This window comes from Salminus brasiliensis, chromosome 21, assembly GCF_030463535.1.
Source record: "Salminus brasiliensis chromosome 21, fSalBra1.hap2, whole genome shotgun sequence".
NCBI lineage: Eukaryota > Metazoa > Chordata > Actinopteri > Characiformes > Bryconidae > Salminus > Salminus brasiliensis.
The window spans coordinates 10,046,141-10,061,550 of NC_132898.1; the positions used below are offsets into that span (position 1 = coordinate 10,046,141).

General features: G+C 38.2%; 1 protein-coding gene across 2 annotated transcripts in view; it reads left to right on the forward strand.

Moving 5' to 3' along the window:
- Positions 1–15,410, forward strand: part of igsf21a (immunoglobin superfamily, member 21a) — a 301,702-nt gene that overhangs the window by 104,030 nt on the left and 182,262 nt on the right. For both annotated transcript variants that reach the window (XM_072665988.1, XM_072665989.1), the window contains exon 2: positions 5,455–5,567. In XM_072665988.1, coding sequence (XP_072522089.1) covers positions 5,455–5,567 — 113 coding nt within the window. The remainder of the gene's footprint in view (positions 1–5,454; positions 5,568–15,410) is intronic.

Consider the following 15,410-nt stretch of genomic DNA (forward strand, 5'->3'; position numbering starts at 1 on the left):
AGTGCAGGCGATGTCATAAAGAAAATGATCATCAGATGTGGTTCAGAAATGTGTGGAGATGAAAAAATCATTACACCCACTATAGTAGGTCTGTGGACAACAGTACACATTATGTGAGAAACTGTTCATTTAGACCATAGGTGGTGAATTGATGGTTGGAGTATAGCACAGTATGCTGATTTCCCTGCTTCAAAACACCTATTAATTCTGCAAATTAAAGAGTGGGTTGAATCAGATGTGCTTGAACAGGAAAAGCACAAAACTGTGCAGGAAGCAAGCCCTCTAAAACTGGAGTTCTCCACCCCTGATGTAAGCAATTTGTCATCAGTCATCAAGGCCAGAACAGGACTAATGCAGTACTGATAGTCCTCGTTTACACCATGTCACTTCATGTGATGAGTATCTGCATTGCATCCTGATAAGATTTTGGCCACATGCATTTACACTTGATAGTCACACTGAAATTTTGTTAATTGCACAGCAATTATTACTGGTGTTTTGGTTGTTCTGTAGGATTTTGGGTTGTCTGAATGTGTCTTGGTGAAACAAATAGGTATAGACCTACAGAATGGAAATCATTTGTACTTTGTATTTTTTAAAATGTCACCACTAGCTCTTTTTCATCCATTCTAAGATTTTAAATGTCAAAATGGCTGCAACATTTTGACTGCAGTGAGCAAAGGTATATTAGGAGAAAAACTGATGCAGTATTTCTCCAACTGCATGCTTTGAGTTTGTGTTGCAGCCAGTGGCATTGGAAACATTCCACTGAAAGAGAGAAAAGTGAATATAATTAAATTAAATTAGATAATTGGATTGGCAATGTTGTCAGCCAACCAGAACAGAAAGTTTCTCATGTCTAGAACTCTCCATTTCAACAGTGCTATGCTGGATGTGTCACTCTCCGTGGTGCTGAACTGCAATCGCACTTTTGAGTGGGATTGAGTGGATCTGAGTTGAAGTACTTTTGCAAATTGCCACAACACGCCTCTCCAGCTAAGTTCAAATTTGTTGCAGTGATTTTATTTGATTTCTAAAGCTATGTTAAGGCTTTAATCAAACTTAATTCCAAAACACTCAATTTGTGGGTTCCTGTTGAGCCGTGCATATTAAGCACAATATTGCAGAAGTGAATGCTCATGGAAATAATGCACTCAGAGGGATTTAAGCTGCATACTTCTGACTTTAGATACACATTAATTGTGGAAATCCCCGTTCTGGTTAATACTTTCATCAAATTTTCTGTACAGCTGCTTGAGTTTTGCATAGTTGGTAGACGGCAATTTAATTTTCTCATCCCTTCAGGCAAATGAACAGATTGTCAGGGACTGAAAAAAGACTATTTGGAAATTACTTACCACCATTTTGTTAATATTATTTTGGACTGTGTATGTGTGTTTGTGTGATTGTGTGATAGGGGGGTAAAAATATGGAATAATTATAAAAATTGCTCTATAAATGGCCTGGACTACCGATTAAATCTGTTCATGTTTACCAAAAAGTTTAAAAATGCTTGTGTGTTACTTTCTCATTAATAGGAATCCCTAAATGTATTGACCTGCGCATATGGCGTGAGGAGATTTTCATCATTAGAGTATTTTACAGATACCTTCAGTAATGTAAAAGCTCTAAATTTTAAATCCAAATGTGGAGAAGGAGCAAAATTAAATATTACTGTAAATTAAAAGAGTTAGCTGGTAGATAATCAAATTAGACTTTTACCTTGTTTGATGTTCAGAAGCACTTTTGGCCATCTTTCTTTCCTCGGCTGCCTGCTGCGAGATGGATAATGGCTCCAGGGATAGATAGACTGTGTGGGGTGTGTACAGTCTTGCCCACAAGTATATGGTAGAATCAGGGCAATAGTGCCTGAAGGTATTGGTCATAATTCAGTATCACATTTTTCCCCTAATACAGTATTTTGCAATATCAGATGACATTTCCATTGGCATTAATAACATAAATGAATCCATGTTTCATGCAGGACAATGTGCTATAATCTAAACAGTAAAAAACAGCAGTGCTGGTGATAATCTATTATTATTGGAATGAATAATAAAGATTTTTAATATAATATCTATAGTGAAAACTATTTGGTAGGTTTTAGTGCTTTTGCAGTTTGAAACATTTTTTGTACCATGTATTTGAACAATATTACCTATAACACTGACAGTGTGATTATTTATTGACATTTGGAAATAAGCATCAAAAAAGCATAAAGATAAATATTCAAATGTATGCACATTTATGCAAGTAATTATGATTTCATTATGTTATATAGTAGTGTCATTATTAATATATTTTATGTTTATTAGATAAATCATTATTTAATTACAACACTGATGTTGTATCAATCAGGGTTGCGGTGGTATGCAATTTCACAGTTATGCCATATACAGTATTTCACAACTCTTCCTCTTGTTGTTCTTCTTCTTTTGTTTTATTATTATTATTATTATTATTATTATATATTACATAAATGAAACGTTTTTGTTTGTAGTTAAAGCTTGAAACAATTTATTAATAAAATTATATGTAAAATCTCCCTTAAAATGTGATGTGAGGTGGAGCTCAACACTTTTTTTCCCAGCCAATGATTGTTTTCATTATGAATTAATTAGCTGATATAAAGGGTTAATATTCTACTTTGTATTTTGTATATGCTGTTTCCATAATTTGTAATGAAGAAAATTAAATGAAATTTTATGTTGGGGTAGTTGGTGATGGTAGGAAATGGGAACCCCAGACGTTACTGGATACACCTAGACAAAGCACATAAGTCAAGTCAAGTCAAGTCAAATTTATTTGTATAGCGCTTTTTACAACTGTTGTCGTCACAAAGCAGCTTTACATAACCCGGGGGGTTGCTGTGCTGTGTTGCTCCTTGCCTGGTCAAAACCGGTCTACAAGTTACAAAAGAATGCAAAATAAAAGCTTCTTTACAAGTTTACTTCTGGACTGTACTCACCACCACTACGCCACTGGAAATACGGGTATAGACTGTATATAGATATACATGTGTTGCTCAGCACTACAGGGCGCCCCTCTTTTTATTCCTACTATTTTATTTGTTCAGCCTCGCCCTACGTCTCAAATGTGCCATGCCGAGAAATTGGAACAAGCTTTTGTAATTACAGTCATTAACTCCGTAAGAAACCGATAGAATTGTGGTTTCCTAAACAACAAGACAGCAAAGTTCAACACGCTCAAATTAGTCATTTAGGCTGATCCAGAAACATGTCATTTATTTGCAGTATGGCTGTGTATGTTTAATGACATTTGCTTTTTGTATTTGTATCGTAATATAGAAATGATTAATTACAGCTCACATTAGCAAAGTGTTATCATGAATCATTGGTAAACTCGAAAGTCGAAATACTGGAAGAGACAGATTCAAGGAAAGCACTTCATAAAGTGTGCTATATGCCAGAGATCAAATATGGGTCATCGGAAAAGTGGATGTAAAACTGTGAGCCTAATTGTTCACTGTAGTGAAAGCTAATCAGAAGTGGGCTGAAACATGCTTTTATTTATAGGGTGTGGGACACCACAGCCTAACTGACTTAGAGGGGTAATAAAAAAGAGGACAAACTGTCCGATGCTTACTGTAATTAATGAAGCAAAAGGCGCATTTTCCTTCTACTTTCATCTTTTTTTATGAAACAAGAACTATACATCTAGAAGTTAATATACAGAGAAAATGATTTCAAAGATCCTTTCGACCAAGAACTCATTACTGTACATATGAGGAATGTTCCGGGGTGCCGATTGCCAAGCACAGCACATTTGCATTCATATTTGCATTCACAGATTAGTTTTTGTTCTAAACCGAATGCATTGACATTGACAAAATCTGAAATAAATCAGCAGAATGTTCAATCAAAGATAGATTTTTTTCTCCCCCCAATTTACTACCATTGTAACGTCATCAATCATACACTGCCCAGAGGCATTTGTGAAGGCTTAAGTACAGAAACCAATGTAAACAGAAATATGAGCCTTGTAAATAAAAGCAGCCTCACTGAGTTTTTGTCCAGCTGGTGACGCTAGAGAGCAAGTAATCAATTCTTAATCATATAGTTGTGCCCAAGGGCAAAAAAGACAATTTCAGTGCTCAATATTCTGTAATGTAATCTTACTAAGACTGTTGCTTCCTTGATGGGCAAAAAACAGCTTGAATTCAACACTTCAAGATGAACAAATTCTGGCATGAAGCCAAACTGTGCTCATGTTACATCGCCTTCTAGGTTTTTGCAATGAGCAGAGTACTGACATCAATTAGAGTAAGATACATGCCTGCAAATCCCAAACACTTTAGCCGTACAGTGGTATAATGCTCTATTTGGATTTTCTCAGTATGCATATTTCCATCATTGCTCTCTTCTCTAGCAAATAAAAGTTGATGCAAGGTTGAAGCAAACCTTGCAAGCCCCAAAAACCCAATTAGTGCAATCATTGTTTCTAAAGTGAGACTGGCAGTGCCAGTTTCGGTGTACATATTTCTCAGCATGCTTATAAATCTAGAGTTATAAATGTAGCTAGTTGGTTCTCCCACCTCACCAATTAAGAAGCAAATATTTTCACATATTCCAGGAGTTTTTTGATATGTTATCATGATCTAAAATAAATAAAGTAATAATAAGTAATAAAAAAAGCGTAGATCATTAAATCTGCAAAACGCAGCTAGCAACAAACGGAAACTTTTTACATAAAATAAACTTACTAAAATGATTACATTATATAGGCTACAGAACCTTTGAATCTGAATATGTGAAAATATATCTCTTTACAAAATTACATTTTTATTATTAAAATGATGTCAAATTATGTATTAACAGATAGTAGCTTATAGCTTTGTTATTGTTAAACCAGGTAAAATATCATAGTGCATTCAACAATAAAGGCAATACTGTGATTATTGATGTATATTGTTTAGCATTTTTGTTCACGATTTAAATGTGCCAGCTTTCCTTTACTTAATGTCAAAATTTCATTGGTAATAGACCAACAGAAATGGTGATCCATTTATTTTAGTATAAGACCCAACTACTCTGGGGGCTGATTTGAATGAATTTAAAAAAGGATAAGCCAAAGTCTCTTAATGTATTTTAGGTAATATATCAGGTAAGACAGAGTTAAGTGGAGGACTAAGCTAACAGAAAATATTGCACATTGCCCATCTACATCCACCCTCCTCTGTGAAAGTGTAATTTAGTCCAGCACTTGACTCAATATGTGTCCAGAAAACCGGCTCTTAATTTCATGGAGGATGATTTGGATTACAATTTGCTCTACGCTAAGTGATCTGAGTTATGCCAGACCTTTTTTTCCCCTCTGAGTTTGCACTAATTCTGTAACATTCATTGAACCTCGAATCAGGAGAGCACCCGCTGGCCGCCCGTGCAAATGTGTATAAATGAACGCTACTATAATTATCTTTTTTTTGCCCTGCAGGGTATTTGACAGTGACAATAGAGCCTCTACCACCTGTTGTTGTCGGAGAGACGGTGACGCTGAAGTGCAACTTCAAGACTGATGGCAGATTGCGGGAGATTGTGTGGTACAGGGTGAGTTATGTGGAGAAGTTGTCCTTTTTTAATCACTTTTCATACACTATGCTGTACAACAGTAGAGATCCAAGCAGCGTAATTGTGCTTATTCCCGCAGTGATCCACATACAAAAAAAACGAATACAATCAGCCTCGGAGCGTAAAAGCCACATGGTATGAAAAACTGTTTCCGTTTTCACTCAGGCTGCTTCATTTAAGTTTTATCTTCAAATGTTTTCTGCTTGTCTGGTTTGAGCCACAAAATATTGCATTCCAAGTTAAGCGCGAAATGTAATGCAACCAAAAAACAAGCTGAATATGTATTCACTCAACGAGTACTTTATAAGGAACACTATACTGATACTGGGTTAGGCCTCGCTTTGCTCTCAAAACAGCCTCAGTACTTTGTGGCATAGATTTCACCAATGTTGGAAAGATTCCAGTCCTATGACATGACTGCACATTTCCCAGAGATTTGTCAGGAGTGCTTTACTGCTTCAATTCTTGTGTGCTACCACATCCCGAAGTCTGCATATAGAATTAACACATTGTCATGCTCATTTAAAACCAGTTTAACATCTTAACCCAGAAAGACTACATACACACTAAGTGTTTATTGATATTAAGTGCGTATTATTCAGTAAGTACAGAGACTTTTAGTAATTACAGGGACTGCATCTTTGGTAGGTTTGAAGTTCATAATAACACTTTGGACCGCCGACAGTCCATAGGCTGTTTAAGGGGGCTGTTAATACTGTTTAATAGGCTGTTTGAGAAACCTTTGCTTTGTTACATGCTGGAAGTAGCCATTGGAAGATATGTAAGATGCAGCCATGAATAAATGCTCATGGTCAGAAACAATACTAAAGCATACTGTGGCATTCAAGCTGTGATTGATTGGTATTAACAAACATAAGTGGAACCTGCTGTGGTCTGCTGCTGTTGCAGTCCATCCACCTACACTGTTCAATGTGTTGTGCAGTCTGTGATGTTTTTCTGCTCACCACAATTGGACTGAGAGGTCAGGCTTTCTGTCTGCTCAAAGCAGGTTTACCATTCTCTGTTGACCTCGCGCATCAACAAGGCATTTTTGTCTGAGGATTTTGTCACAGGATTTTGTCTTTATTGGACCAAGTGTAAAAAGAGTAAACTCTAGAGACCGTTGTGCTGAAAATATCAGGAGATCAGCAGTTCTAGAAATACTCAAACCAGATTGTCTAGCACCATTGCTGGCTCATGGCATTTAATGGATTGGACTGCTGCATTGCACAATTCACTGGTTAGACAAGAAAAACAGACCCAAAGCATGATGTTTCCACCCCCATGCTTCACAGTAGGTATGGTTTTCTTAAGATGCAACTCAGCATTCTTCTTCCTCCAAACATGACAAGTTGAGTTTTTACCAAACAGTTCTATTTTGGTTTCATCTGACCACATGATATTCTCCCAATCCTCTTCTGGATCATCCATATGCTCTCTGGCAAACTTCAGACGGGCCTGGACATGTACTGGCTTAAGCAGGAGGACACACCTGGCACTGCAGGATTTGAGTCCCTCTCGGCGTAGTGTGTTACTGATGGTAGCCTTTGTTACTTTGGTCCCAGCTCTCTGCAGGTCATTCATCAGGTCCCTCCGTGTAGTTCTGGGATTTTTGTTCACCGTTCTCATGATCATGTTGACCCCACGGGATGAGATCTAGCTTGGGGCCCCAGATCGAGGGAGGGTATCAATAGTCTTGTGTATATATATATATATATATAGTAAACCCCAATCCATTAATTCATTAATTAATCAATCAACTAATTAATTAACAGTAGTTACAGTAGTAGTAGTAATAGTAGTACTAGCAGTAGGAGTAGCAGATAACAATATAAGAAAAATAACAATAATAACAATAATAACAAAAATAACAATATTGATAGTAGTAGTCGTATTAGTAGTAATAGCAGCAGCAGTAGTAACAGGTAGCAATAGAATTAATAGTAGTAGAGACAGTAGTAGCAGTTTACAAAAATGGCTGTTTAAAGAACTATGCTTTAAATTGCTCTTTAAGGAACCAAAAGTAAGTCCCCTATGGCTTTCTTTTTCAGCATGTTGTAGTAATAGTAAAAATATTTGATACAGTAATTTACATGACTGTATCAATTACTGTCATACTTACCGCCATACTTACTGCCCGCTTCGAGCCACAAAATATCTCTCTCTATGCTTAACACTGATGAATCAGCTGTGAAAAGCGATCCAGCTGTAGTGGGATGACACGGCACGTCCCAGCTGGGGACCCTGATGTGATATTCAGCCGGCCAGTGCCAGTTTTAATAGATCGCAGCTGGGCACTTATACTTATTAGGCCCCCAGTCGGTGTATTGCACAGTGTGAACACTAGACCCAATTATGTATTTTAGAATTCCGGACTCTTTGTTTTTTTTCCAGCGCAGTTTCTTACCGCTGTGGCATGTGTTTTGATTAATGAACATCAAACTGCTGCTTCTGAACGTTTGCCAGACTGATAGCGGGCATTTCTGTGCTTGAGGTTTGACTAGGGAAATATGAGTTTTGAACCGGTGGTCCACATTCAAACTCTTCAACAGGCGTCAAGGCAACTGCCAAATCACAGAATTAATAGCATCCCTTGGTATAGCCCGAGGGTGGTGAAAAATGGGACCCATGGGCCAAATTTGGGCTGCAGAACTGCTTTGTTTGTTTCACTAGCTGACATTGACTTTTATGGTGACATGAGATTTGCCATAGCGAACAAACTGCACAGACTGTTGATTTTTTGCTAACCTGTGGCCCTTGTGGCCTAGCACTCAGATTATGTACAACTTGCTTGTTCAAAACGGTTAGGTACAACTTGTCTGACTCAATACGCTGTGCCCTGGGCTTAGCTGGAGGGGCTCTTTACATTTCTAGATACCACTTCCCCACCTGTGAAAGTCCAAAATCTCTACCCATTGCCTCGTTTTTAGTCGCGCAAGCACAATACTCTCAAGTGATGATGAATTATGGTAATTATATTAAACTGCAGGCGCATTATTCAATTATTAATCTTAAGACTTATTATTCACTAACTACTATAAATTATTCAGTAAACACTACGAACCTAATTTGTACATTGCAGAGTTATGACAGCAGCAGGCTTATCAGGAAGTCTTGTGATAAATATGACTAGACACTAAACATTGGTGTACTAACAACCATCGCCTTGGAGGGTATTTAGATAAGGGTGCATTGAGAGAAGACTTCTACAGAATGAAGCTGGAAAACCAGGAACCAGGCAATTCTTATTCAGTTCATGTACTTGTATATATGTTACTCTGTACTCTGCTACTCTGCTACAAAACCATACCAACATAAACACTTCATGAGAAATGTCATTTACTGTCATGGACAGATAATGTCCATTACTGTGTCTATTACTGTAACAATGTAACAGAAAGAGGCAGGATGCAACAATGTTTATGTCACATGTTTATGTCAAGGCAAGAGTATTTTTCATGACAGTTACCGTCATGGTAACGCAACACTGTTATGTCATTGGACTTAATCTGTTATGACAACGCGTGACGTTTTAGGACATGTTTTATGTGCTTCTTCTGTGTGGCAGATTTCTGTTTACTTTTTTATTAATCCCTATTGTTAAGATTACATAACACCTTAAAATGCAGGATAATTATTGCAGGAACATTATTTAGTTGTCACAATGTTGTCACAACCTCATCATTGGGTAACGCTGCCTCTTGGTCATTGCAATACTTAAAAAAAAAATCCAATTATGTTCCGTTATCAATTTGAACACATCTTATATTTTAGAACAATAAAGTATCACAATGTTCTCACCACATAACCATATTTGCTTGAATGCTGCACATATAAACAAGAGAGCACACAAATCAGCTGTTGCAGAGGGCGCGCTTAGAATAATGTCCTGAGGGCATGGTAATAAGGTATCGGGTGAACAGTGCTAACTTTGTGTGATGTTCTATAGCCAGCTATAATGTTATGTAGTGAAGGTGGACCAAGAATGGACTTCTCGTACAGAAGGTGCCTCCTACCTGCATAACAGTGGTGCCCCACGGACCATTGATGCTAGAGGGGAATTACTCCGCCGAGTGGTACAGAGCAATTGACGCGCCACATTGGACCAGTTACCCACTATGATGAACACCTTCCGTCACCTAATACAGCTAATCCGAGCCAAGGGTGGTTATTCCCACTATTAGGTAAGCAGTCAATACTCTGATCTGACTGTGCATATTAGCATATTTTAATATGATTATACTGGTTATTACGGGGGTTGGGAAAAACTAAAAACAAAATTACCCATTTCTGTGTGCCCCTAGACTTGTTCTTGTCTCTGCGCTGTTCTTGTCTTTTTACACTCTGAGTTTAGTTTTTTCTTGGCTGTGACTGTGGAAAACAGATGCTTAGAAAAATACAGTGTAATATTACAACTGAGTTATTAAGGGAACCATAATCACCAGACAGTATGTACCCAGTGGACTGGAACAAGCCTGAAAAAATATAAGATTTCAGCTTACGCAATAGCATAAGCTGAAAAAAATAGAATATAATATTATTAACAAACAAATTACAACCATTTTTTATTATCATTATTAGTAGTAGTTGTAGTAGCAGTAGCAATTCATGACTAATTCAGCATTTGGCTATCTGCCATCACAGTTTCCAAAAAACATATCATGGGATTTCCCTGCCATATGCTGCATGTTTTTTCTGCTGAACAATTAATTATATGTTTTTCATATTTATATATATCATTAGTACACAAAGTGTGCACATCACTATGTGCGACCACACACCACTGCCTTTCATTTAACCTTGGATTCCCCACCTCAACAACAGGAGACTCATATTTGCAAATTCTGACCTTTTCTGAGACAGGACAAAAAGAGATTAATAGCACTTTACATATTAGCCACAGTCTCATACATCATGCTGCACACCTCGACAGTACCATTGAATCAGAATGGAATATAAGAGCATGTGTTTGTGGTTGTTTTGTGTGGTCTCTTTCTCATAAGATTGACTGTGGGAGGCTTAAATAAAGGTTGATTGTGGAGCATTGTATATTTTTTATGAAGCAAATGGCAACGATAAAGAATGTAGGCTCAATATCATCATTTTGTCTTTTCGGAACTCAAAACAAAGAAACCTGCATAATGTGTACAGTACATCATACTCAGTGCATTATTCCTGGGGCCAAATAGTATTATGTTGTGATTTTATTGGCATAATTTAAAATGTATTGGTGGATCAGTAATGTGGTATGGTTTAAGATTGGTCTGACAAAATAATTGACGATCTTTGGATTATATCAAAGACTAGTCGGGCCTTATTCACCAACCGTTCTTGAGAATATTTTTTTTCTTAAAACCCACTTACATAGTTTTAAATTTAAGAAATTTAAACAACAAATATAAGAAAAGTCCTAAAGATATTGCTGAATTGGTTTAAATAATTGCTCTCCACCCAGTCCCCAGACTGTCCACATTGGTGCTCAAACACAGAGTAATAAGCAAAAATGTGGTCCATGGTTCCACCTTGGCCCCACATGTGGATGCCCACCAGGGTCAGTGATTGGACCAGGAGGGGTTAAACCTGGGCTTCATCTGGGTTGTACACTGCATTCAATGCCTTGATCAGAGCCATGTGTATGTAATGCAATGTATGTTCAAACCCACTTAGAGCCCATCCCCACCTTAGAGCCCATGCCCACTTAGCCTGTGTTCCACCCATGTAAGCCTCGCATAAGCATGTTGACTGGAAAGATTTCAGGCTTTTGCAAAGATATATACATATATTATGCAGTGTTACTTTTGTTCTGTTTACTTCTTTATACTATAATTGGAGCACAAAAATATGGCGCTAATGAATGCTTCAGCGGCTCAGGAGCATTTTTTCTTTAACGAAATGCAGGTTTGAGGGAGCCTTCTGCAGACAAAAGCCGTCAACATCTACTATTGACTGCTGATCAAAAAAGCAGGAGGTGGTAATAAGAATCAACTCCTTGTCCCTGGTGACTTCCCGCTCAACTCAAGGCGCTGCACATTATAAATCAATTATCCATGCTTGGCAGTCAACATTTCCTTCTACTTGACTAAACTGTCGACTCCTTGTTTCTTAACCTCACTCAGACCTTCCTGAGGTTGATTTCTACCTCTGGGAATCACCGTATCTAATCGAAAAGAAGCTCTGAAGAAACAGCGGCGGCTGTTTGAATTAAAGATCGCAGCAGTGGGTTCTTCATTAGCAAGGCTGCTCTTATCTCCACAGCCTCTGTTTGAGGATTTTGTAATGCACACCAGCACACAACCTGCTGCTTCAAAACCCTATACACGCTCAGAGAAAGCCTGGACCACACTCAGCCACTCTAGATGGAGCAGAGTTCTGTTGATAAGCGTTTTGCCAGAGTTAGGCAAGAAGCAGTCTTTCCTTTATTTTGAAACACATACATTATAAATCCACACCCCTGCTGTCTGTATGTCTGCCGACTGTGTACTATTCATGTTCTTATAAGTCATATATTTATGTGTACGAGTTGCTATTAATGTCTATTATTTAGGTATACAATTACACAATTACATAGACATCCTTAAGTCTCTTATACTTTATGTGTGTATTATTACAGACAGTTGCAATTACTGTCCCTGTAGGTCCATTTTATACGTGCAGTTACAATAAATGTCATATCAACTATACTACATAGGTGTTACAGTTGTTTACATGTATATTGAATCCCCCTATAGGTTCCGTATATATGTAAAAGACTGTAACAGACAATTTTAATTACAAGTCCTTGTAACTTCACTACTTAGATGTCACAGCTGGAACATGTACAGTTAGTCCAGTATATGCAGTCTATAACAGTTACAGTCAATGTCCTTATACATCCACTATGTAGGTGTACATTGGCAGACAGTTGCAATTAATATCCTTGTAACTCTACTGTGTGCAATTACATTATGTCTCATCTGTTGCTATACAATCTGTCAGCCTCCTTCTACCCCATTCATCACTGGTCGGTTTCTGAAAACAGGACCACTGTAGGAGACTAGATAGGGATATTGGATGGTGGATCATTCTCAGCACAGCAGTGACACTGACATTGCAGTGTGTGGTGTACTGGCACAAGTGTATCAGGCATAGCAGTGTTGCTGGGGGCTTTGCACACATTAGTGTCACTTCTAGTTTAAAGTGGTCATCACCCAAACATATCCTGCCAAGAGTGACTCTTTGGTCAAAAGCTAACCATTTATAAAGCCATAGAGCAGTGGTCACCAACCCTTCTCCTGGACATCTAATGTTTTGCAGATCTTGGCTCCAAACGTCATGGACGATCAATGGTCCCGATCCATTTAATCGCTACCTTCAGAGTTTCTTAATTAGCTGAATTAGGTGTACTAGATTTTGGGCTAAAGGTGAAACCCAAATCTTTGTGACCAAGAAAAACTGTACACCAGCAAAGTGGAGCTGCAATTTTTAATAAAGAGACCAGTGAATGTAATAAGCAGGGTGCTTTTTGTCTTGATTTATAGAATGGTCACATTTGATCACCGTCCTATGTGTGGTTGGTGTCACAATAAACAATTGATTTGGTAAAACTTTTGGAGGTTTAGCCTTTATGCCCTATGAGTGACAAACAATACATGTAAAATAAGAATATAGTGCCTCTATGGAAAACTGCAGATTTAGTAAGATTTTGTTGTTCTCAGTGTCGCCAAATGATTAAGGACGTCGTCCTTTCTAAGTATTTTTCTTCCTAGTGTGATTTATGGTGTTTGCATAAGTTTGCAGTAAATCGTGGTTACTTTTTGCTGGAGTAGTCTCATTAATAATACACAGAGAAGACGGCTCATACCCGAAATACTGGAGCTGTTTGTTCCCTCGCACCTGAAATACACACAAATAGTTATGAACTAGATTAAAAGGTAATCTGAAAAGAGAGCCTGCAAGCCTGCACTGTTTCACGGAGTGCAAGCCACTGCCTGATTTTACTGATACATCATAAATATTGAAGAAGCTCCACACTTATATCCTTAAATTTTCATTGGTGTTTCGGTTGCATTATTAAAGTGAAATGAAAAGAGAATGGTTTTAACGCTCTGCATTTTAAGCGATGCCCTCGCATTATCATGCCCTTTAGCACACGTGTAAAATGCTGGAGGAGAAACCTACTCACTTTGTAAGCACTACTACCATCCATTTAGAAGCAAAAGTATTAACGTGAACACTAATACCAGCAAGGCGGATGCATAAATGCGCCTTAAGAGTGTGTGATATTACACCCAGGCGCTCTCGTCACAGGCGCATTTGTATTTCCAGACGACCACGGATTAGACCACCGTGGCTTCTGTAATTCCGACGAGGAAATGCTAATGCAGTGATAGCCTGCTTTTTTGCCAGAGCTATAAATGGTGCATTATCACTTCAAAACCATCAATGCATTATGTTTGGGGATGGGACTGTGGAGAAAGTGCACTGAATCTTGGAAAAAGCCCACAGAGACTGTCTTTCCCTTAGTGAAATTGCCTTGCAGTTCACCTCATGCTGGGCTTGTTCTGATTATGTCATTCTAATGAAGAGATAGCCTGGCCCAGTCCCAGCGGACCCCTCTGCGCTGAAGGCTGAGGGGGGTTTCCGCCTGGCTGCCTGTTGAGTGCCACGCCGCATTACCTGGAATGTAGCAGGGTTAACCTCCCGCAGCTCAGCACTCTGTTCCTGACCAGTGAGAGGGGAGGGGTCGGCGCCAGACTAAAACACCGCTGTGCTTGGAAAGGTCCACTCGTTACCTCCCACACTGTGGCATATGTGGATACGCCACACTCTTAACAAAAAGGGTTCTGTATAGCAGTGGTTCTCATAATGGTCCTCAGGGACCTCTTGATCCAGATTTTTGCTCTGTCCCTGTGTATTGTGAATTGTGGTTGGAGCACAAATCTGGACCATTTGAGGGTCCCTGAGGACCAGCATGAGAACCAGTGCTGTACAGTATGCTGAGTTCTTTAACTTATGACAATAATGGAACCCTTTTTTGTGCTATTTTGAACCATTTTCAAAAAGATGTTTAAAGAACTGTCTCTAAGAGGGTCTACTTCATAAATAAGTTAAAGACATTTTAGCAGACAAGTAGTTCTTTTTCATGATTCTGTATAGAGTCCTTGCTTTTACTCTTTTACATTAAAGAGTTTACATTTCAGAATAATTTGTCGATGTCAGTGTTAATATGAACTGTATATTTGTATGATGTACTTTTAGATAAACAAGCCCAATGACTTGGATGATTATCAGTTTTCCATTGCCACACATCTTGTACCCAGTGATACAAGTGTCAACAAAAAGTTTTTACTTACTCTGCCATATTACAGACACTAGTTTACCAATACCCATCCACCATTTCATTAATATGACTTTGGAATAATCAGATATAACCCCTTCATATCAGGGTTACATAAGCACAGGTTGGGTTCAAAATTTAAAAGAGGAAATTGAAAGTTATTATTTTTTTAATTTTAGTTATTTAATAGAAAACAATAATACTGATATCTTATATTAAGCTGCCTCCAGTAAATGTTTGTGAGCTAATGCAAATCTTGTCACAAATGTCTTGGCAGATGAAACTGTTTCTGTTCTAACATTCTGTAAGTGGGACAATTAACCCATTGGCTGGGTTATTCCTGTGATCCAGAAAATAATCTTGCAGCTGAACTCCCCAAAGACTCCCCAGCACTGTGGAAATAACCCAAGGAAACACACTTAGCCAGCGGCTGAACTATGCAACAAAATGACTCCTGACACTTACAGTGTCTGTAAAACTTGAACAGTCAGCTTTGTCTTTAGTAA